Source organism: Schistocerca cancellata, chromosome 11, assembly GCF_023864275.1.
Source record: "Schistocerca cancellata isolate TAMUIC-IGC-003103 chromosome 11, iqSchCanc2.1, whole genome shotgun sequence".
In the NCBI taxonomy this organism is placed as follows: domain Eukaryota; kingdom Metazoa; phylum Arthropoda; class Insecta; order Orthoptera; family Acrididae; genus Schistocerca; species Schistocerca cancellata.
The window spans coordinates 104,576,657-104,601,086 of record NC_064636.1 but is presented as its reverse complement, the minus strand read 5'-3'; the positions used below and the strand labels follow the sequence as shown (position 1 = coordinate 104,601,086).

Below are 24,430 nucleotides of genomic sequence, written 5' to 3'. Positions count from 1 at the left end.
CCTGTGCAGGGGAGACATTTTAATTGAAAGTAAAATTTCATTTATAATGTGTACCCTGTAAAATACATAACGAATGTACGAGTACAGGTTGTAGATGTGTGGTTGACGACATACGGAAGTTTGGGTCTGACTGTGAAATGTGCTCGGATAGCCTAACGTAGCTTGCGATAAGTGGGAAATCTGGATTGGAGTCACCGTTTGGCACAAATTTTTGACATCGTTATTCCATTGTACAGTGGACAGTTGTCCGTATTTGCCACTGCGAATCCATTTCATATATTTCATAATGCCTGTAGTTGCTGCAGTGCCTGCTTCTTTGAACGTGCTTGTGTCTCGTGAGGAACGTTGCTTCATATTTCAGAAAAACACGGGCACTGGAATATTGTATTCTCCTTTCGTATGCTAATCTTTAAACATTCCGTTATCATGAATGACCATGGAGGCAATGTGTGTGTCAACTGCTCTGATGCATTCTTTTCAACACTGTATGGCAGGCTTTAAAATCACCATTTGTTTTATAGTAACGAGCTGGTAAGTTCGGAGGTATGTCATCCTATCAGAATTAAATTTTATAAGTGAGACGAAGAAACTATTATATCCTACAGAACTGACGGTTACCCACTAAATGAATGAGTAAAAACTCTACTCCTTATTTCAGCAGGATGCAAATGCCTCCTCTTGGCCCGACCTCCTCACTGACCCCCCCTCCCTTTCACCCGTCCTCCCTCCCACTGCCACAATTTCCAGGCAACAGTTGTGGCTTAAAATACAATGTAAAGGAGCACCTTGTGTGGACCAAAACACTGTAGCAAGAAGTGGATCCTTACACACATAATACAGTAAAATGGGAACAGTTTTACTACTAATCCTTTTTATGCTTTCTTTCTCCTCAACTGGTGAGTGCTTGCTCATTTATTTGAAGTCCAAGTACGCACATTTAATGCTCACGAAAAAATTCTGAAGGCTAATTCTGGTAAAAACTTTCCATCTTTTCACTGGCCTTTATTTCTCTCTCATAATAAAATGAGATAACAGTTGGACACACAAAGTTTTTACTGGCAGTATTGACTTGTGAAGCTAACTGACGGCGAGTAAATATGTGGCCCCTTTCTTTTGTGTTTGTTTTTTACTATCTGGAGTAGTAAAAGAAACCTAAATTGTTGCGTGTAATTGCTCGAGGCCTGCAGCGGTGCTACAAAATTGCAAATCGAAATGTTACACTGAACTCAGTGTTGCACTGTATCCCACCTTCCCCTATTCGAGATAGGAGAAACGGGACTGGTGTGGGCTACTTGCTTTGTGGACGGACTTCACTTACTGGTGGTTTTTACAGTGATTCTGTCTGGCACCTGCCTTACCTGCAATTGGTTTTATGTGATCATCCCACTTTAAATCACTCTTTATGCATACACTCAGATATTTTATTGGCACGATTGATATTTTATTGGCATGATTGCTTCCCGTGATGGCTCTTACACCTGTGTAATTGTGCAATAATGGCTCTTTTTGTCTATTTATGTGTAGTATATTAAAATTTGTTTACATTGAGTGTCAATTGCCAATCCCTACGTCAAGTATTGATCCTCTGCACGTCTACTTGCACGTCATTACAAATGACACGTTGTGTTCTGTTCGTAGAAACTCTTCAGTCCAGTGACACAGTTGGGATCCGAATACTTGTATTTTGTTCATTAGGCGGCAGCAGGGAAACACACCGAACACCTTCCAGAATTCGACGCGGATCCTGGTATCTACTGCTTTCTGGCCCCAACTCGTGACCTTCCCTCACAGTTTCACTGCTGCCCTTAACCTCCTCTTTTGCTTTCTGAACATTGCAGGCATTCTCCTGCACATCTTGCTGGACTAGCACTCCTACAGAAAAGAAGTTGTAAAGAGAGTTTTTAGCTACAGGCTGTGTGGGTAGTCAGTCATCCCCAGATGGCTCAGTCATCGGGAACATCACCCACAAAATAGCAGGTCGAGTTTGAAGAGTCCCAGTCTGACAAGTGGCTTTAATCTTCCAGGAAGTTTGTCGTGCCGTACTGTGCTATACTAACTAAAGGTGAAAAAGTTTGACAAGCTGTTGCTTGTTCTCAACCATAGTATGTCTTATTTTCATCAAGCAAAACTTTTGTAACACAATTTCAGATCATTGAATGGATGGCTCAAATAGGAACAGTATAACTGTGCTTCAGCAAGAACAGTAAAAATGTTTTGTTTGTAATGTTTTTCATTCACATCATACCCTGTTATAGTGCAAGGAGAAAAAAAATTGGCATGTGAGTAATAAATAATTTTATTTTGTATGCTGTTTTTGGAAAACTATAGCCCCACTTTCAGTACAAACAGTTCGTTTTGGATTGTAGGAATAATGTAGAAACATCAGGTCAGAACTGTATTACATTGACAACAAAGAAGTAAAAAATGGCAAATTTTGATCCGAGCACGTACGAAGAACTTTTGATGTCTAGATGTCTTGTTTTGTCACAGTTTCACAGTGGAAATTGTGTCCCTTATACAACAGTGGCTGAGTGCGAAACAGTTACGTGCTAACTAGGAGTGTCAGTTCTGTCAGTTAAAGGTAGTGGCAGGCAGTGTGATGACTACACAGGTAAGTCAGTGAATCTTGAGCAGTAGTATTTTTTCCTTTTTGCAGCTGTAGCTGGGAAACCAGTGAGGCCCAAAAACTTTGACTGTCCTAGACCTTTCACGACTGGGATCAGCTCCTGTAGGAGACCGGACCTTACCACAGAAATAGAAAACCACACAAGTAGCCCCCCTGCCGACCTAGTCGCTTCCTGTCAAACTTCACAGCTGTCGAAGAGTTTTGCGTCCACGACTCCCGAGAGCTGCGGTAGAAGCCCCGTACGCGTTGCGTCCACCCCGAGCTCGGCACTCGCCTCGCCCTCCTCTCCCGTCGTCGGTCCGAAGTCGCCGGCTGCTACCTCCGATACCGAATTTGCCGACCGGCCGGGTACAGATTCTTCCGGGCAGTCGTTGGCAGTCGCGGGGAGCAGTCGTTCGGAGAAGTCCCCGTCTAAAAGCCCGTTGAAGAGAGGGTTGAAAAATTTCTTCGGTCTCAAGCTGGGTAAGGACGGATGGAGGGCTAAGGCTCCACAGAAAGCTCCGGCAATACAAAAAGCTCCGCCGATAGAGCGTGCTCCCGACGTCGGAATCGGTGTCCCTCAGGACGGCAGAAAGTATTCCTTCGACAGCATCTCGAGTGAATCTACCGGCTCCTCCCTGGTGTCGACACCTACCGGGAAGTTCACATTCGATTGGTCCTTGACACAGAAGGGATCTGTCGAATCTGCGACGTCACGGCAATCTGCGGAGGGTAAGCTCCGGCGAGTAGGTGGCTCGCTGGACAGCGTCTCGTCGGACAGGAGTGCTACGAGTGTGGGCAGAGATCACGATCTGCATCCGGGGACCGGTACAGCCGAAGGGCTACCCCCTCGAGCTCTTACCCGAAACCGGAATAAAGACGGTAACAGGAAAATTGCCCCACTGGAGCGCGAGCAGAGTAGTTCTTTTGAGGAGGGAGGCATCCCGTACTGTGTGTCTCCCACGGGAACTGAGGTAAATAGTGTACGTCTCGAGCAAATGAAATCCCTCGAAGGCAAAGTTGGAAAGTTTGCGAGGTCAGACATAGAAAGTTCAGCCGAGAGACCTGCCCTTGTGGACAGTTCGGCTAGAGGTAATGTGCTGGAGAAGGTGGCACGCTCGTCTCTTAACGAATCTTGTACCGAAGACGAGAGCGATACGGCTGCACGAAACTTGAAGGGAGTAGCTCCCACGGTGAACCCTCCCGCGATTAAAATTGAAAGGAATGCTGCTGCGAAAAATACGGGCAGAGCAGGTGCCTTAAAGAAGTTCATAAGCAGCTCGTTCAGTGACTCCAGCTTCGACGAGCCGAAATACTCCACTGAGGTGAGTCGGATCCGTACCACTTTGGAGAGGGACGGCGAAAAGGAAGTGCCGAGCCGGTACTGTCGCCCCGCGGCTCTCGCAGGCGGGAAGCCGGTAACGAGTGTCGAAGGCGTCTGGAGCACGGCTACGAGTGCGGGGCTCGGTTTGAAGTCCCCTGAATCGGCAATTGGGAAGGACCCGCAAAAGAGCTTGAGGGAATCCTTCAACCAACACTTGGCCAAGAGGGAGTCGTTCACCCAGAAGCTGATGCAGAGTGAGGCATTCGGAATTGCAACAGCCGGAGACACATCTGACGGTGCGTCGGATGCCAGTCTCGACTCGTCGGACGGTACGGGGGAGTCGCTGCGTTTCGGGCGGGACGACGGTTGGTCTGCGAAACCTGGGAGAAAATCTCCACACAGAGCGGTGAGGGTAGAGGGGTCGGCCAGAGTAACGGGGAGTGTGGATCCTCGTGGATCCGTACAGGAGAAAGGGAGTGGAGCTCTGTCGCAGGAGTCTAGCCCGTCGCCGCCCCCGCCGCCTCTGCCGTCGACTGCTCCCCCGGTCTCGTGCCCTTCGGGTGGTGTCGGGAATGCGGTTGCCACCAAGGTCAGCATATTCACTCCGCCACCACCTGACGTACGTCTCAACCGCGGCGAATCGGCAGAATCGTGGAACATGTTTTTGCAACAACTGGACGAGATACTGGAGAGGCATGCCGAGTTTGTGTAATGTTTGTTTGTTCCTTCGATCAGTAATTTTCTGTAATTGTATCCTTTTGTTAGTGAAATATCCAAACTGTAATTTAGAAGTGGATTTAAATATTTCCCCGAAATACAAATTAGGGAAAACAAATCATTATCCAATTGATTACCTTCCTTCAGTGAGGTACCACAGCTTTACGAAACTTCTGAAATGGCAACTTGTCTGCCATCAAATGTAATTACAGTTAATTTTCTATTGTTGATGAATTTTGGCTCGATAATGGCACAGTGCCTGTAGTAGGCTAATAAAGGAAAATAAACAATAATTACAGCCAATGACAGAAATATTGTCATTTCAGAAAATTTTGTAATGTTGTTAGAATTGTTCAGACCTTTCCTAGTGTTGAACTGTTACGATAATTTTTTGATATTTTATTTTACTAAGAGTATGTAGCACTTCGTGGCTATGGTGACTTTCAAAGCAAAATTCATAATTTCCTCAGGACGAATTGAAATGGCTACCTGCATCAATCATGCTTTTATTAACAACTGTGACATGTTTTGAGAATTTTCATTTTCTCCTCAGTTTGTTACAGTGGTTTTTGTGATAAATTATTATGATGTGGAACGTGTCATTAGGTTGACAAATAAGATATGTTTTCCCTATGAAAACATGGCTACATGTTGTTCATTATAATCTTGTCAGTCTCTGAAATCTAATTCAAGGAAATGTAGATACAGGTGGTTGACATGTTGTTCGAGTGGGGGTGGGGTGTTAGGAGGGGGAGGAGATATTATAGTGGTGATAGAACAGCAATCTGTTTAATACACAACAAGAGCGATAGAGAGATAAGAATAAGTGCCGTGTTTCTTAATGCGACCCAGATGAATTGTCTGAGATTCCAGGCTCCGGCGAGATAAGATAACAGCCCGGCTCCTCAAGAGCTTTTCTGTGTATACATCTCCTGGCCGGTAAAGTGCTCGGTCTGCACGATAACGCTGTTGCATGACTCTCTCTCGGGGTTGACTAATCTGACCTGTGCTGTGAAGTGACTTCTGGTAGCATCCGTTGAGCCCCCGCAACAGAGGATGCGACAAAACTAGACGCCTTTTGCTTGTTTTGTTTGCCAATTTCATTTAAAATGCTTAAGCTTAGGAGGAGGAAGCTGAAGAAGAATGGTAAATACTCTTTGTTTCTTCATTCTTTTTTTAAAAAATTGACATTACAGTCCTGAACTTAACTGTAAGGTAGTTGAGGGCTTAATCCCCACTTGTTCCAAATGAAAGTAACTATTCAGAGATACAGACAACCCGAAATTGAGAGATTCTTAGGTAATAGCTTATGCAGAAATGCAAACATATATATGTGACCAGAAATATTGTTTTATCCCCCCTGTGAAAATGCAGAAACGTGTTAAAACTTTTCTATTTGGCTTTAAAGGCATTGTCCTCAAAAGAAAAGTAGCTTGACACAGATAACAAGTAAACCTGCATCCCACATCCAAATACATATGTATATATGCATGTTTTATGCAGCACTACATCTCCTTGTGTGTGTGTGTGTGTGTGTGTGTGTGTGTGTGTGTGTGTATGTGTATGTGTGTATGTGTGTGTCACCACACACACACACACACACACACACACACACACACACACACACAATTTCCCCCACTCTCCTTTTGGGAGCGGGAAAGGAAAGACAGTGACTGTCAACAATCAAAGTTTCCTTTGCTGTGTTCTGTACAGTACCTATGCAGTACTTTATACAGTTGTTAGTAACTTCTTTTTTATGTCCCACTTGCAAAACAAGTATGGGTGAGGAATAATTGCTTGTATGTACAAGTCCCAGTATCTCTGTGCACAGATGTTTAGGGAGATGTGGCACTGCCTGGAACTCTTAATGCTGGTAATCAAGGTTATTAGTGAATTTTTTTGTAGAATTACACCTTGCACATTGAACCAGTTTTTCAATTTGTTTTCATTAATTTTTTGGACAGAGTGTTTATCCAAATACAGTGTAGTGACATTCCTCAAGTTGCCAGTCTTTATAAATTGGTTTTATGTGGGAGGAAGACTGAGTGATCATTTGGAAGTCTTACAATGCAGGCCTTTACAGAATGTGTTCACATTCTTGATAATTTTATTTTAGTGGGCACTGAACAAAGATTTAAGGCACGTTTCTGTGCCTCTAAATCGGCAAAGTAGACTCTGTTATTTGATTTTCTGAATGAGACTAACACAGCAGGCCAAACTGTTTACGCATATACACCCAGCGGTCGAGTACTGATATCGTCGTTGCCGGAAATCGCAGAGCCTCAGTGTCCCCTGTTACAAAGTAGGTACTGTTTGCTTTTTTAGTATTGAGCCCTTTAAATTATCTGATTTCAGTCCTCCTTCCTTTTAGTTAAACTTATTTTTGTGGGTTCGAGTTTCCACGGTGTCTCTGCCTATCCTAGCACATTAACGATTAGACCTCAATAAAACGACGGTATCACAAAATCGAATTTGGCAGTTCCCTCGTCCCAGTGCATGATCTTCTCCCAAGTTTCACTTATTGAGCTTGTTTAATGTTGAAAAACAACTAAGAAAGTCTACATCTACTTGTCTATCCCACAAGCTACCTTACAGTGTGTGGTAAAGGACACTTTCTGTACAACTGTCGTTTCCCTCTTTTCCTCTTCCAGTCGTAAATGGTTCGGAGGAAGAAAGATTTCTGTTGAGCCTCAGTGTGAGTTTCAATCTCTCCAGGTTTACCCTTGTGATCTTTTTGTAAGATATATGGAGGAGGAAGCAAAATATTGGTTGACTTTCCTAGGAATGTACACTCACGGAATTGTAACGGTGGAGGAGAATACTCTGATTCAGAAGGCCTTAGCTTTTGCACTTAGCAATTGCAACTGTTATGAAACACACTGCTATTCTTCGGATCTCTTCTGTTTCCGCTGTCGGTCCTATCTGTTACCCATGCCAGACTGACGAACGGTGTTAAAGTACTGGTTGAACAAGTGTTTTATACGTTGCTGCCTTTAATAGGTGGATTATAATTTCCTGAGGACTCTTTCGGTGAATCCGTCTGGCATCTGCCTTACCTGCGTTTATTTTTATGTGGCTATTCCAGTTTGTCAGTCTGTATGCATACACCTAGGTATAGCTGCTTATCCCGTACGGTAAGTCTCCCCTGACCTGTGGTTCTGGGTGACTTTCCCGAGATCTACCCCTTTTCTCAGCCCTCTCCAGTCCTTTTCCTTCACCATTTCTCCTTCCCCTTCAATCCTCCTGCCTGGAGGAGTCACTAGCTCCGAAAGCTTGCCAATCGTGACAGTCTTAGATTTTTTATCTATCCAATTAAATAATTTTATAGTGATTGATTGTTTTCGTTGTTATAGGTATTTTATGGGTTTGACTGCTTCTAGTGATTGTTCTACAATTGTGTAATTGCACAGTAGTGGGTCTTTCTGCCTGTTCGTACGCAATATGAGGGACATTTAATAAATAATGCACATTAATGTTTTTTTTACTTACAAGCTGCTTCTCCTTCTCCCTCCCTCCCTCCCTCCTTCCCTCCCTCCTTTCTCCCTCTCTCTCTCCCTCCTTTCTCCCTCTCTCTCTCCCTCCTTTCTCCCTCTCTCTCTCCCTCCTTTCTCCTTCTCTCTCCCTCCTTTCTCCCCCCCCCCCCCCCCGCCCCCTTACAAATCTCTCTTTACAGTCTTTCAGTGTAGTCTCCCTGCTTCTCTATGACTGAATCTCAACATCTTGTGGAAGCCCTATTATTCTGTCCAGGACACCACTTCTGTTCATTTGTCGAATGGCTCGGGTGATGGTGGTAGAAAGCTCTTCCGGACAAATATGACAACATCCATGCTTAGGTTTTTTCCCTTACGGTAACGAGTGGACTCGTGTCTGGGCTGTAGGGAGGATGCGGCAACACTTCCCACCCTTTTTTGCACAGTTTCTGGACTACGACATCTCCAATGCCCCGCTGCATGGGCGAGCATTTTTGTGAAGAATGGGTGGCTCAGCCTCGAGCAACAGATTCGGGTTTTGTGCATTTTTCTGTGCAGGTTTCACCTGAAGTTACAATAATACACTGCTGTGACACTTATTCCGTATGGGGCTCTGTTGTGATGAATCCTTGGTAATTGTAAGCAAAAATCATTATTTGTTCGAGATTTGGGCATGTCAGAATTTTTTTGGATGTGGAGATCTGAACCTCTCCACTTGTTGGATTGTAACTTCAAGTCTGGTTCAGAGTCTCTGATCAACGTTTCATCACTAATGACAATTTGAGATGACGATCCCTGACCTTCAGAGTCGAATCTTTCTTTGAGTGAGATTGCAATGTCTAGGCGTTTCTGCTTCTCTTCAGCAGTCAAACACTGTGGGACCCATCTAACAGAAATTTTTCTCTTCTTCAAATTGTTTGTCTGGTCACGGAATACCGATGGTGGGGGCATTCTGTGGTTTCAGAGTGTTCCTCGTAAGTGACACTGTGATCTTCTTCATGAGCACCTGCCTCAAGTTTCACATTTTGTTCATCTGTTGATGTTTTTGGCTTTCCGGGTCTTGAAGTATCATCTGTGCTTATATGAATAGCACGAAAATGATTATCCCAACACACAACTCTACTACGGTCCACTGTAGACTTGCCACAAACTTTGCTCAACACACTGTAGGTAGATTTCTGTCTGGTTTTTGCCGTGTAAAGTTTCAATCTTGAAATACGACCTCTGTTCTTAAAGAGGTCGTATTTCTACCTCTTGACAATTTTGTGTTACAATACATAGTGAAGAAACAAAAACATGGGCTTCTCCCCCAATTCACAACTACATCTGATGTAATTTTCGAGGTTGTAGTATCAAACAATCTGCAGTAATACCACCCTGTGAATTATTTATGCGATGTGTCTCCTACATTGCATTTGTTTACGTGGAGGATCAATTTCAAAGCCTTGCACGAAGTGTCAATACTTCGTAGATGTTCCTTCATTTCCTTACAGTTTCTAGCATTGTGATTCTCTGTGTATGGCGGCATTGTTCACGAAAAGCCTCGTGGAACTTACGTTAATGTGTATAGTGGAAAACAATGGTCCAATAACACTCCTTTGGGCTACACCTGTAATTGCTTTCATGTTGAATATTTATCTCTTCTGACAGTGACGTGCCGAGTTCTGTTTCCTAGAAACTGTTCGATCCAGTCGTACAGCTGGTCTGCTGTTCTGTACTCTCCCTGCCCTCGTTAGTCTTCGTAGCTTCTGAGGATGTCTCTTGTGCTAGCAAATGACACGTCATGCACAAAAACTTGCATCAAACCACAGCATATTGCCCAGAAAACTATAATCTCAAAAACTTCAGAGATCCGGTTATGCCACAGTGTTATGATCCAACATTGATGTGGTAGTTTTATCCCATTTGGTACTGCTATGATTTTCAAAAGTGAACCTATAGTTGATAAATTGTAGTTCCACTTCACTTATAGCCACATACATTAATTTGCATGTTGAAGTGAACTATAGAAGTGTCTAACAAGATTCGTCAGTTTTCCAGCTGATTTTTTGGTTATTGACTGCTGTACTTTTCGTGGATTCTACCAGTGAGAATATACCTTTATATCTAAATGTATTATGACACCAGCAGAAAACTAGTATCAGAACTCATGAAATCGGAGAGTAGTAACCTTTCTATTTAACTCCTAAAGCGGTTCAGTCACTTCTTTATCATATCGGTGGTTGTTGGATATTGCAGAAACAGGTTATTAGGCTCGGGCTGTCTTCAGGTTTTTTTTGGAAATAAGCAGTAGACAAGAAATTAGTTCAAACTAATATGCCACCTGTTGCAAGTAGTATTCCAGAAATGTCAAAGAAAACTATTCACCATACTAAGGATAAAACATAGGTCATTGCTTTTGCAAAGAGTGAAAGAGTAAGAGTTGTCTTGTCAATAGCTGTTACACAACATATGTTTACGTGGAAACTCAGCTGAGTTAAGTTAATTTAACTCCATAACTTAATGATTTTTTAAAAAATTATGTTCCAAAAAATAATAATACTTTTTTATTAATGATAAATATCCCATAATGAATGACATTACATCTAGTTATATAAAGACAGCTTTTAAAGCTCAAAATAATGAGTTACAAAACATTGAACACCACCGACAATACTCGTGCTCTGAACTTTGACCAAAATATATTGAAACTTAGAAAATGACTTGAGTTTCTGCGTAGCTATGAACTCTGCCCATGTCTTTAACAGCAGTTTGCTGTGAACATAAATCTTGGAGGAGCTGGCTGGAGCCAGAGGATCTATTTATTTCATACCACTGGCAAGCACTTATCACTCAACAGACCAACTGTCGTCACTTTCAGTCTCTAATCAAGTAACATTATATTCCTCTTCACTTTCTGAGCCGCTAAATTCAATGTCAAACTCCGAATCACTATAGCTGTCATTTACTCAAAGCATTCTTAACAATAATACACGAGAGAGTATGAAAGCGTACATTTTGTTGTTGAACATCGAAAGCTGCCCACATAAAGACGATAGCTAGTGGCAACCAACTCGGCCAAAATGAGACAGCCATCCTACAAACGGAGTACTAGATGTCCTCTAGCAGCTAAACACCCAACTGTTGGTGCTGAATCAGAAATAAGTGAGGTTCTATTTTTTCAAAGGGCTTTTCTTAAAACTTCCTGGCAGATTAAAACTGTGTGCCGGACCGAGACTCGAACTCGGGACCTTTGCCTTTCGCGGGCAAGTGCTCTACCAACTGACCTACCCAAGCACGACTCACGGCCGGTCCTCACAGCTTTACTTCTGCCAGTACCTCGTCTCCTACCTTCCAAACTTTACAGAAGCTCTCCTGCGAACCTTGCAGAACTAGCACTCCTGAAAGAAAGGATATTGCGGAGACATGGCTTAGCCACAGCCTAGGGGATGTTTCCAGAATGAGATTTTCACTCTGCAGTGGGGTGTGCGCTGATATGAAACCTCCTGGCAGATTAAAACTGTGTGCCGGACCGAGACTCGAACTCGGGACCTTTGCCTTTCGCGGGCAAGTTTCATATCAGCGCACACCCTGCTGCAGAGTGAAAATCTCATTCTGGAAACATCCCCTAGGCTGTGCCTAAGCCATGTCTCTGCAATATCCTTTCTTTCAGGGGTGCTAGTTCTGCAAGGTTCGCAGGAGAGCTTCTGTTAAGTTTGGAAGGTAGGAGACGAGGTACTGGCAGAAGTAAAGCTGTGAGGACCGGCCGTGAGTCGTGCTTCGGTAGCTCAGTTGGTAGAGCACTTGCCCGCGAAAGGCAAAGGTCCCGAGTTCGAGTCTCGGTCCGGCACACAGTTTTAATCTGCCAGGAAGTTTCATATCAGCACACACTCCGCTGCAGAGTGAAAATCTCATTCTAGCTTTTCTTAAGCTGCCCGAGTATACTCGGGGTTTTAAGTTTCTGTCAGAATGATAGAAACAAGATGACTTGAGGTTTTAAGTTAAGGGGTTCATGCAAGTGTATGCCCCCCCCAACACACACACACACACACACACACACACATATGAGAGAGAGAGAGAGAGAGAGAGAGAGAGAGAGAGAGAGATTGTTTAGTCTCTGAAAGCTAATCCCACATTATTTTCCATACCTCAGCAGAAAAACCTGTGTAATTGTTAGCTGAGGAAATCTAATTGTTTGATGAAATGGTTATCCTGTTTGTTACATAATTAATCCTGAAGATCGAAACTTTTGGCTTGCACTTGATTCCTGCAGGCTGCTATTTGTGCAAAATTATAACCTGCTAATGCAAGCTATTCCGCCAATTATCCTGACACCCTGAAATTGTCTGGTTGATCAGTAATTTCAGCCAGATCATTTTTGTGGGTGAACACTTTTCAGAGCAGTGGAAATTGCAGTCCAGTGAACTCGTGGTGCTCAGTGATCTTAGGTGAAAGGAAATCGAATAAAGAAGACAACATAACTGTTTCGTTGATCCGAAATGAATTCTAAATCCTTTGCTTGTGGGATGACAGTCTTGAAAAGATCAGTAGATGGATTTTCTATAATTCAGTTAGTTAAATTGTACAGGTCATTGTGCATCATATATCACTGGTGTAACACAAAGAAGCTATATCAGATGACATTTATAGAAAGTTCTGTAAAATGTAAGCTTTTAATTACACGAGTTTTGAATTTTAAATCTTGCTACATGTAATGTAACGCCATTTGTGACATTATGCAGTCAGAGTAAAGTAATTATTATTATGGTAATTCAGGAATTACTAAAAGTTCAGCTTTAAGGAATTTAAGCAAAAGTCCTTTTTCAAAATAATGCTTTGCTTAATATTTTGCTGCTTGGTATGTCTCAGTCAAAATAAATCTTTTCAGCACCAAATGTATACTTTTGTTTTGAAAGATATTCTAGAAAGATACTATAAATTCTTAATGTAAGTGGCAAGAAATTTTTTGTTTCATAAATCTGTATTTGGCAGGCTCTTGCATATTTTGAATACTTGTTCTTGTCAGACACGAGAATATTATCTTCCTCCCCTGTGCTGACCTGTACCAGTACATCCTACTCCACCATGTGCACTAAAAAAAAAAGTTAATTCACTAAAAAGTGGTTTTTAGTTAATATTTTGAGAGGATATTCACGTCATATGATCCAATGAAGAAAAGCAATTTCAATTAGTGTTGATGATACTGTTGCATAAAATTTGTACCTTAGCAAAGATTAAACCAATTTATTATTCCATGAAGCTGCTCGGTTGTAAGAATACTTACGTGATGAAGAAACATACTAACTTACTCGAGGATAAAATGTCAGGGCTGGAAGACGAAATCATCCTTAAATGCTTCTTTAGGGTGTAGCATCCGGCCTTTGGAAACTAATTGTGGCTTCGTATTGTTTGAAAAATGTGGAGATCAGCGGAAATTGTTACCTGGGCAGTCAAATACCTGCTCTGTGCTTTATATTATACATTAATTGATACACCAAAAATAGTAGTTGAGATCTGAATGTATTTTACACTGTATTATCCCCAGTACTCATTTGTTTCATAGATTATTCTCCTTAAAGTGGCCCCCATTATATAGTGCCATTGGTAAAGCCAACCTTGTAGTGGGAGTAAACTGGGCAAAATAGTTGGTAGGACCTTACTTTCCAACCTGTTTGTCTGTGCTGTCCTGTTTGTTCAGTAGCTAGCCAAGCTGTGTAGTCCTTCCTGGTGTACCTCATAACACTGCTAATATAATTCATCCTTGGTGTTTTTCTGTTGTATGGGCATTGTGTGTCTAAAATTCCTTCTCCTAAAACTGCAACATCGTCAGAGGTTATAAAGACTCACCAGGAGACCATCTGGATACTGTATTTTTGCAATTTTTTATGTTAATTGTACATGAATTTCTGAACTAAAATATCACTCTCCCAAAGCCTTTCAATGGAACTCTCAAAAATTCGCGAGAAAATTGACTTTGATGTTTTTTGAGCCACATAAATTCCCTAAAAAGAAGGTGATTGTCATGATAGCTCTCACAGTAGCATTGGAGAATGGTAAGTGTGCAATGAAAGGATAGTGGTTTAGAATCTCACAATGGTCTTTCTTTTTCTTTATTTTATTTTATTTTTTCATTTCAAATACTTACATCATTCAATATAAAATACATCAAATATATGCTAATTAACATACATCTAATCATCATTATTATGAAAAATGTGTGTTGTCTTGTTTCTAATTACATATTACATGCAAAATTACAGTTTTCATTGCAAATCTAAACTCTTAATCAACATTATATGAAAGAATATTAATAAAAATTGTCTGAATAAAAAACGTTATAAATATATTAATAATATTTTATAAAATATTGATAATTAAGAAGATATGTTTGCAATGAAAACTGAAATTTTGTGCATAATATGAAATTAGAAAAAAAGGCATGCTTTTTCATAAAAATAAATAGGTGTGTGTTAATTTAGCCAATATCTGACGAATTTTATATTTAAATGTTTTAGGGATTAGGTTTGAATGGAAAAAAAGACTGTAGTGAGATTCAAACCACCAGTCCATTGATCACCTGGCTACCATTCTCCAATGGTACTGAGTGAGCCACGCTCCGTCATGAAATCGCCTTTATTTTAGGGAATTAAATTTAAAGTTCATTGGAAAACTGCAAAGTTGAATATCTCAACAATTTTTGAGAGTTGCATCGAACTGCTTTAGGATGTCGATTTTGAGTTCTAAGTCTCACGTATCTTAAATTAAAAAAATCACAAAAGTGCTATTGCCGTGTGGTCATCTTGTCAGCTAGCGAGCCGAACTGCGAATCTGCAGCTGTTCCACGATCAGGTTTGAACTTCGTCCGACCTCCACTGGAGATCACGGAGTCTCCCTGACACGTGTTACGGAGCTCGTGAGCGTGGAAGGTATGGTGCTAAGCCCCACAGTTTCTCTAATTTCAGTCCTCTTTATTTTCTATTAACATTTTTTTATGTTTTTGAATTTCTGTAGGCCTTCTAATATCCTAGCATAGTAATGACTGGACCTTTATGCAACTGCAGCATCAGAGAAATGAATTTGGCAATTTTCTTTCCACAGAGAAAGATCTGCTACTGGCAATTTATCTGTGTTACTCGGACAACAATTCTTGTTATGTTCTTTAAGCCGGATGTTAATGCTTTTTTAGTTGTTACTGTGTACTTTTGAGCACGTGTGCAGGCAGTTTAGTTTGCTCTCGTTCTGGGAAGCAGCGGGTATTAAAGAATTAACACTTCTTTGTTGTTAATTGAAACTGGGTCAGTACCGTGTCTGCTGATCCTTTCAGGCGTGAGTGGATGACTTTCCCTTTAGTTTTTTCTCACTAGAAGCTCCAGCTCTACTTTTTATTCCTGTGGCAGCATGGCCATTTTCTCTGGAAGTAGTACTTAAATGATAGAGCTCTGCCTACAAGTGATGGGGCTCACAGATTGTTAGACTGATGTGACCAATTTTACAAAAGAAAGAGGCATTGGGAACTTCCTTAGAGAAAACAAGAACAAATGTCTGGCCAACATGGACAAATTTGCAGTAACAGATTGTCTGCCAGGACCAGGGATCACCAAATCCATCTCTGTGATGCTGTTATTTAAAGTCCAGTCGTTACTGTGATAGGATGTACAGAGGGACCATACAAATTCAAAACCTCAAAAAAAAATATTTAAAAGAAAAGAGGGAAGATTGAAATTGGGTAACTCGTGGGTCTTCGTGCTAATTAAAGCGACCGGCACCAACTCTTCTGCAGTATGCGCTCCGTAACACAGGTCGGCACGAGTTCGCGATCCGTTGTGGGAGTAGTCGGACGGTGTGACCTGGCCATTGTGCAGTTAGCGTATTAACAGTTCGGCTTCTCGAGCTCGTTCGAGCTTCAAAATTGATTAAATGCACAGTTACACCCTCTGATGATGTCTGCAGTATTAGGAGACGATCTATTGGGCACGAAGAATTGCGATGTGTCAGAACTTCCACGGCACTTGAATTGAGAAAAAAAGTAACAGTTCAAATACCAGTTTATTTTTGTTGTATTGGAGACCACCTGTTTCAGTTAAAATACTGCTGACCAGACAGACTGCAGACTACCCAAAGAGTGTCTGTGTACTACAGAGAGGTACCCGTCACTAACTGCTCACTGCTGTAACCTGTATCTCTCGGCAGTACACGACGACTCTGAGCACCGACTGCTTGTGTGATCTGCGGTACGTCTGGAGACGGTAATGTTACTGGAACCGGTGACCTCCAGTAGACCAAAAATAAATTGCCATTTGAACTGCTACTTTTTATTCTCACAAGATGTCCGCAGAGGTGGTATCAATTTTTTGAAATCGTCTGTGTGATCTGCGGTAAATCTGGTGACGGTAATATTACTGGAATCGGTGACCTCCAGTAGACCAAAAATAAATTGCCATTTGAACTGCTACTTTTTATTCTCACAAGATGTCTGCAGAGGTGGGATCAATTTTTTGAAATCGTCTGTGTGATATTGTAGGTTGAGGTTCCAGATATTGCACCCTGCAGCCATTCGCCCTCGCAGGTCTTCGTTTGCAAGTAATTGACAAAAAAAATTTCTTAATTTTACATGATGATCTATAACATTAAAAAAGCAAATATTATACAGATTGGTCACATAGCATAATGGATGTAGTATCAGCCTCTTATGTGTAAGGTTGCGAGTTCTCACCGAGGACTTTGAAATTTCTTATTTTTAAATCTTTACTGAAATGACTTTGATCATTGTTTTTATTCAGTTAATCAGTTTAAATATAGTTTTTTATTTCTATTCCTTTGTTGCATCATTTTAATTACTGTATTAACTTTTTTAAATTATTCTTTTTGCTTCCTATAATTTTTTCCAGCTGGAAGCTTTGTGCTTGTGAATTTAATTATGTTCATTTACCCGTCACAATATTTAAACTTTCGAAAGTGCCAATTTATCAGTTAAAAAAAAAAAAACAACGAAATAATCCATTTATATTGATTGTGCAGTTGCTTCAGAAACGCTATTTTTGTTAAAAAAAAAAGTTCATTTTCTTGGATACTAATCGTCATACAAACATTTGAAACATAAATCCGTATTACACTAGGGATTAAATAACACTGATGAAGTTCTAAATGAATGAAGGGATTACAAGTAAAATGAAATTCAAGCAAAATGAGGAATATAAATAATGAATGCAATAACATAGATGAAAATATTGGATGATGAAATGGAAGAAATTGAATTTATGTTGTTACGATGAGTTAATTAAAACAAGAACATTCAGAAAGATACCTTGGAAACGAAATTGTAGGGCAGAAAAATGAAAGCAATTGAAAAAGTTAATATGGTGATTAAAATGATGTGATGAAGGAAGAGAAATAAAAAAATTTTTAAACCAATTAATTGAATCAAATTATTATCAAACTTACATTGAGAAAGTTTTAAAAACAAAAAAATTCAAAGGACTTCATGAGATTAAAACCCAAAATCTCTTGCATACCAGGCTCATGTTATAATCATTACACTATGCAACTAATCTACATAATGCTTCTTATTAAAGCTGTAGAGCAGCGTGCGAAATTCAGAAATTCTTTTTGTCGATTACTCACAAATGTGGGTCCGCCAGGGCGAACGGCTGCAAGGTGAGATACCTGGAACCTCGATCTACATCACCGTATAGACAGTTTCAAAAAGTCGATCCCACCACTGCGGACCTCTCCTTGTCGGAGAAACCCGTTTCTGACCGTGACCCGATGCCGTACAGCACAAAATCACCGACTAGGCTAAAGGTGGCTCGCGCTTTGCTAACTGACTTCGCTTTTCCTTCCCACTCACCATTCCCCCGTAGCTCCCAAAGGTAAGGACACGGCGCCTCCCGTCCCACTGCCCCGGAAGAAACTCCCCGGCAAGGTCGACAGCGCAGACGCGCCCCCACTCGCCGACCCGGCGGACGACGTCGACGGCGAAGGCGCGCTCCCGCCCCCGCTGTCTCGCACCGGCTCGGGGAGCAGCCTGGGCATCTACGGGAGCGTGGGCCGCACGTTTGGTGCCGGCTCGTCCCTGCTGGCCATGTCGTCAGAGACGAGCAGTGTCGGAACTGGCTGCGCCGACGAGGATGCGGACGCGGACGACGGGCTGCTCGGCGTGGAGGAGTCGCTCTTCGACCGGGAGGCTGCCGTGCCCGAGGAGGAGTTCGTCGACTTGGAGGACGGGGAGGAGCGCGTTGGCGGCCGCCTGGGCCGCTGGCCCAACTCTGAGAACCTGCATGCGCTCCTGGGAAGAGGTTCGCCCACTCTAACAGTCTGCACCTAGCACTAACTCTCTCTCCTTACTAACATACTAACTTGCTCTCTGCTCTTCTTGCGGTGTGTAACTACTAAAAGTTTTTGAGGTTTTGAGCTGTGGCCCTACAGATTTTTTTGTCGAAGCCCATGTTTCACTCCCGTGTGTGGAGGATGTCTTCGGGGGGAATGTGACTGTGAGACCTGCACTGCTAAGCAAAGTAAAATTTCAGAGTGAGGTAAAAAGTTAGAGTGCAGGTGGCGACCGTCAGTTCTATTGCAGGCTCTGTGCCGAGAGGGAAGCTAAGCAGCTGATTTGCTGTACTTGACTTCAGAGAACAAACTTCCTCCCGACAATATTCGTACGTAAAACATTGTCAGTTTTCTCAGCGCATAAGGTCTGGGTAAAACCTCGAGTTTTAGGCAACTGCCACCGTCGTTTTCCTCGGGAGTGACAGGCTGTCGAGGCGGCTGCTGCTGCTGCTGCGGTGGTGGACTTCTGTAGCCTATAGGTGGCTTGTGATGGTTCTATTTCTACTGTTTCTGACTGTTGTGCAGAATGCTGACACCACCTTAACGATTGTGAACTCGAGAAATCGGCAGTTGCGGTACACAGCTTAACAGATAGACACAGAATGTTTGATATAACTAAAATTTTGTTTCGTGTGTGTACGTACTGTACTTCCGTTGTTAACCCTTTAATGCCAAGTAGTGCAAATTCGCATCGTACTAATGCTGTGCTAATAATTGGAAGGTTAACTGTTTGTGATGAATCCCTGTGCCGGTAAGTGCTGAATTTGCACGGAGTTACAGACGCTTCTGACAAGTGCTGCATTCTCACGAGTATTTCGGGTGCATTTGAAGCGCCACGAATTTTGGTTCTTATCTTTTGTACAGAAATTTATTCGAATGTTAAAGCGCTAAAGAGGGTGTATAAATTAAAATGTGCAAGAAGAGCTTCAACTGGGACAGCAGTTATAACCTTAAGAAAGGTGCAGAATGAGCTAATATGGAACTTCCTCCGTATTGTTGACACTCCAATGGGAGCAGTGGCATCACCAGTGCAAATATGAACACAATCTGTGCCTCCTGACCCCATCCCCCTCACCGATGTGTTGATGGCACGCATCAACGAATCACAAGCAGTCTGTGACTCCTGCCAAAATTTAAATACCACAGTTCATCGAGAGTAGTGACTGGTGTATTGTGACGAGCCAGTTGCTCGGCCACCATTGACCAGACGTTTTCAATTGGTGAGAGACCTGGAGAATGTGCTGGCTAGGGCAACAGTCAGACATTTTCTGTATCCAGAAAGGCCAGTACAGGACCTGCAACATGCGGTCGTGCATTATCCTGCTGAAATGTAGGGTTTCGCAGGGATTGAATGGAGGGTAGAGCCACGGGTCGTAACACATCTGAAATGAAACGTCCACTGTTCAAAGTGCCGTCAATGCGACCAAGAGGTGACAGAGACGTGTAACTGATGGCACCCCATACCATCATGCCAGGTGATACGCCAGTATGGCGATGACGAATACATGCTTCCAATGTGCGTTCACTGCAATGTCACCAAATACGGATGTGACCATCACAATGCTGTAAACAGAACCTATATTCATCTGAAAAAATGACTTTTTGCCATTCGTACACCCAGGTTTGTCGTTGAGTACACCATCGCAGGCGCTCCTGTCTGTGATGCAGCATGAAGGGTAACCGCAGCCACGGTCTCAGAGCTGATAGTCCGTGCCGCTGCAAACATAATCGAACTGTTCGTGCAGACGGTTGTCGCCTTGCAAACGTCCCCATCTATCGACTCAGGGATTGAGATGTGGCTGCACGATCTGTTAAGCCGTGCGGATAAGATGCCTGTCATCTCGATTGCTAGTGATACAAGGCCGTTGGGATCCAGCACATCGTTCCGTATTACCCTCCTGAACCCACCAATTCCGTATTCTGCTAACAGTCATTGGATCTCGACCAACACGAGCAGCAATGTCACAATATGATAAACCGCAATCGCGATAGGCTACAATCCGACCTTTATCAAAGTCAGAAACGTGATGATATGCATTTCTCCTCCTTACGTGAGGCATCACATCAAAGTTTCACCAGGCAACGCCGGTCAACTGCTGGTTGTGTATGAGAAATCGGTTGGAAACTTTCCTCATGTCAGCACATTGTAGGTGTCGCTACCGGCGCCAACCTTGTGGGAATGCTCTGAAAAGCCAGTCATCTGCATATCACAGCATCTTCTTCGTGTCAGTTAAATTTCGCGTCTGTAGCACGTCATCTTCGTGGTGTAGCAATTTGAATGTCCAGTAGTGTATATGCCATGTCTTGCTGAAGAAGCACTCTGATGATTATACCGTAATGCTCTACAAAACCACTAGCATGTCAAATGCTATGTTTTACCAACTGTTCTGAGTAGCTCGATAACAGTTTCAGCGGGTTTAAGAGTGGGGGGGAAAAGCGAGCCGGTCGAGGTGTGGTAAGGTACTCGAGTGTTTGCCAAACTTGGAACGTACCTGTGCAGACCTGTTGAACATTGCTGTCGTCATTTAGGAAGACAGGAGTATGCAGTCTACTCATCACAAAGGTGTAGAAGAAACTGCAGCACTCAATCACAGAGAATGTTGAAATAAATGTTCTGCTTCGTGTTCACTGCAACCTGAACACATTAGCTCCAGTTGAGGTATGGAAAACACCCCCAAATTGTCACAGAACCACCTCTGGCCTCAAGTATATCGTACACACGCTGTAGGTGCGTCAATTGAAAAGAGGCAAAATTGAGTCTCTTCAGACCACACTATGCATCTCCATTTGGCTGCTCTCAACTATCTGAGTGTAATAGCTTTTTGTCAATATTCCGACAAATTACGCGAAGTTGTTGACAGTGTGTCGCAATTACGAGGCGTACGAGAAAAGTAACGAGTCCGATATCGCAGCATGCGATATGGTAATGCCGTAGTGTTCTACTGGTATGGAATGGTTTGTTCATCCGTTCCAGATGCTCAGTGAGACTTTCAACTCTGTGAAGCCATCACGTGATTCTCAAGAGCACCACCAGTGAAGTTGTGTTATTGTCATATGGACGAAAATGGAACAGTGGAAGTTAAAGCAGTGTTATGCATCCAAATTTTGTGTTAAACTTGGGGAATTTGCGAGTGTACCCTTGGAAAGTTGAAACGGGCCTATGGAGAACATCACTTGGCAGGAGCAAAAGTTTTTCACTGCTACAAATTGTTTTAGGAAGGTTGAGAATACGGTGAAGATGAATCTCAATCGAGGAGACTTTCTGCTTCAAAAACCTATGAAAATGTAGAATGTGTGCATACTCTTGTGAGATCGGACCGATGTTTAACGACAGGGATGGTGGGTGACCTGTTAAACTTACACTTTAACGGCGCATAAGATTTTAAGCGGAGATTTGTCAAAATGGGCCGAGAATCCTCACTACTGAGCATGACAGTCGAAGAAACGTGTGCATTGATCTTCTAGAGAGGATTACCAGTGACTGCAAATGGTTCAGTCGTGCCCTTACAGGTGCCGAATTTTGTATTTTTGTATTTTTGAGTACGATCGGGAGAGAAAGCGGCTCGTTCTCGACCGAAAGAAGCTCGGATGAGCAAATCAAAGATCAAAACAATGCTGATTTGACGGTAGGGGAATTGTGCATAAATAATTTGTTCCACCAGGAGAAAGTGTCAACCATGTGTTTTACAGAGATGCCCTTGAAAGGCCCAGGAAAAGGGTGAATAGAATTAGACTGGACAAATAAGTGCTGGATGGTGACAACGCTTTGTGTCACATCGCCACTTCCACCGTGGAATTTTATACGGCTATGTGACCAATTTTTTGATTACTACCTTATATGCTGTCATATGACAGACTCAACTTTCTTGCAATAATCTTGTCACCGATTTTGTTGGGTTTCGCAATGCAGTGTCCAAAATGTTGACTAGCTTCCGGTCTGTTAGTATGGTGGGCCCAACAGTTCGTGGTGTATCGCAAATTGAACCTGTCGTCTCGAATTTGCGTATTAAATTACGTACAGGTCACGATGCAGACACCTCGAAGCAGGAAAATGCAATCTAAATTGCCGCCTCACGTGCTCCGTAAAGTTTCCTCCTGCACGGAAAGTCTTTTCCACTATAAAAGCATTATCTGCAATAGTAAGTATTTTCAGTACACTCGGCTGACTCGGCAAGTAGACAATAACAGAGCTAACGGCTGCAATATGTAGACATCACTACTACCCCACCCTGCCACTGCAGGTCCACAGAAAATGTGTAGGCGAGACTTGAATTGCCGCAAACCTTCAGTGCCCCACAAGGCGGGACACAAGAGTCTCGCTGCTGCGGGGAGACCTTGCGTATGTGTGATGGAAACACCCCCCCCCCCCACACACACACACACACACACGAACAAACTACCTGGTACTGTTTCACCATCTGCAGCACTTCAAAGCAACTGGTGTGCCCTTTTGAAAAGTGTACAAGTTACAGATGCACAGCAGGGGAATTTAAAAACAGAAATTTGTCAGATTTTTGGTGTTCATTGCTGCTGCATTCACACATTGAGGCGCTGCACTTCACCTTTGTAAATAAAATTATTGTAGAGCTCGGGGAGCCCTGCAGCCTCTGTGTACAGCCTAATGAGATTTGCGTACGATTTCCAGGACCTGGATATTGTGGATTGAATTTTGTGGTTTCCCGGCTGCCCAGCGCAATCCTCTGCAGCAGATCTACCTGTTGCTCCTCTTTGACAGTCACCTTCACATAATACACACGTATAATATTTTCAGCTGTCAACAGTAAACCACATACTCAAAACAGCTACAAATGGAAACATATGTCAGGAACATGTGTACCAAAAAGTCAAAAAGTTAACAAAACAATGAAAATCTGATATATAAAGGCCACGAAATTAAAAAATCCGTGTTGCTTTTTGATCACACCTCATATAAACACACGAACAAGGTAAAGAATGCTCAAAGGTCAACTAAGGATGCTCATCGTCCACTACAAGTATCGGGAGTATGCACGATAATGTGTAGTTGAGGGCAAGTGTATGTGGGCAACACAAAGGGAACTGTGGGGAAAATGATCCCCCCCCCCCCACACACACACACACACACACACACAGTTCTCTGTGTTGCAGTCAATAAGGAATACTATCAGGAAATTAAGTGCCGTTTTCTTGAAGCAATTCAAAGAAAATGACCAGAATTGTTGCAAAACCGTTTGTGGAACTTGCATCACTATAATGCTCATGCTCACACCTGAATAGTTACCTGATAGGAATACTATCAGGAAATAAAGTGCCGTTTTCTTGAAGCAATTCAAAGAAAATGACCAGAATTGTTGCAAAACCGTTTGTGGAACTTGCATCACTATAATGCTCATGCTCACACCTGAATAGTTGGTTGTGATTTTTTTAGCATAAAACGAAACCATTATGTTGCCTCAGCTACCGTATTGGCTGGATGTGACTCCTTGTGACTTATATCTATTCCTGAGGTGGAAGGGAACTGTGAAAGGATGTCACCATTGACGAGGCAAAAATTGAATCTTGAAGGAGCTGAACAGTATAAAGAAAAGTGAGTTCCAGAAGTCCTTCAGAGATGGGAAAAAGTGCTGGCATAAGTGTCTTGCATCTGAGGGGGCTACCTTCAATGGGGCAAAGTTGATTTTGATGAATAAAATAAAGATTCTTGAAGAAGAACATAAATTTCCATTACTTTTTAGTCACACCTCGCACAACAACACCGTGGCGAACAGCCTCCACTGGAATGTTTATAAAAAATCTAAACCTAAATCCACAATTGGGCCCTGAAGAGCACGTGATGTCAACCAGCAGTTGCGTCATTGTCTGCAGTGTGGATGTTGTACGGAGGAGTGTGGGGTGACTGTATTGCTCTCCTGACCACTGTCAACTTTTCAGACCTGGGAGCCATAACTTCTTGTTCGAGTAGCTCTTGAATTGGCATCTTGAAATTGAGTGCAACCCATTTAAGTCCCACTGAGGAAAATTCCTGGCTGT

General features: G+C 42.6%; 1 protein-coding gene across 1 annotated transcript in view; it reads left to right on the top strand.

The window, feature by feature from the left end:
• The window catches only part of LOC126108286 (uncharacterized), a 365,566-nt gene that overhangs the window by 270,206 nt on the left and 70,930 nt on the right, over window positions 1–24,430 (top strand). Inside the window, exon 11 of the mRNA XM_049913510.1 lies at window positions 17,956–18,390. Within this exon, the coding sequence (XP_049769467.1) occupies window positions 17,956–18,390 (435 nt within the window). The remainder of the gene's footprint in view (window positions 1–17,955; window positions 18,391–24,430) is intronic.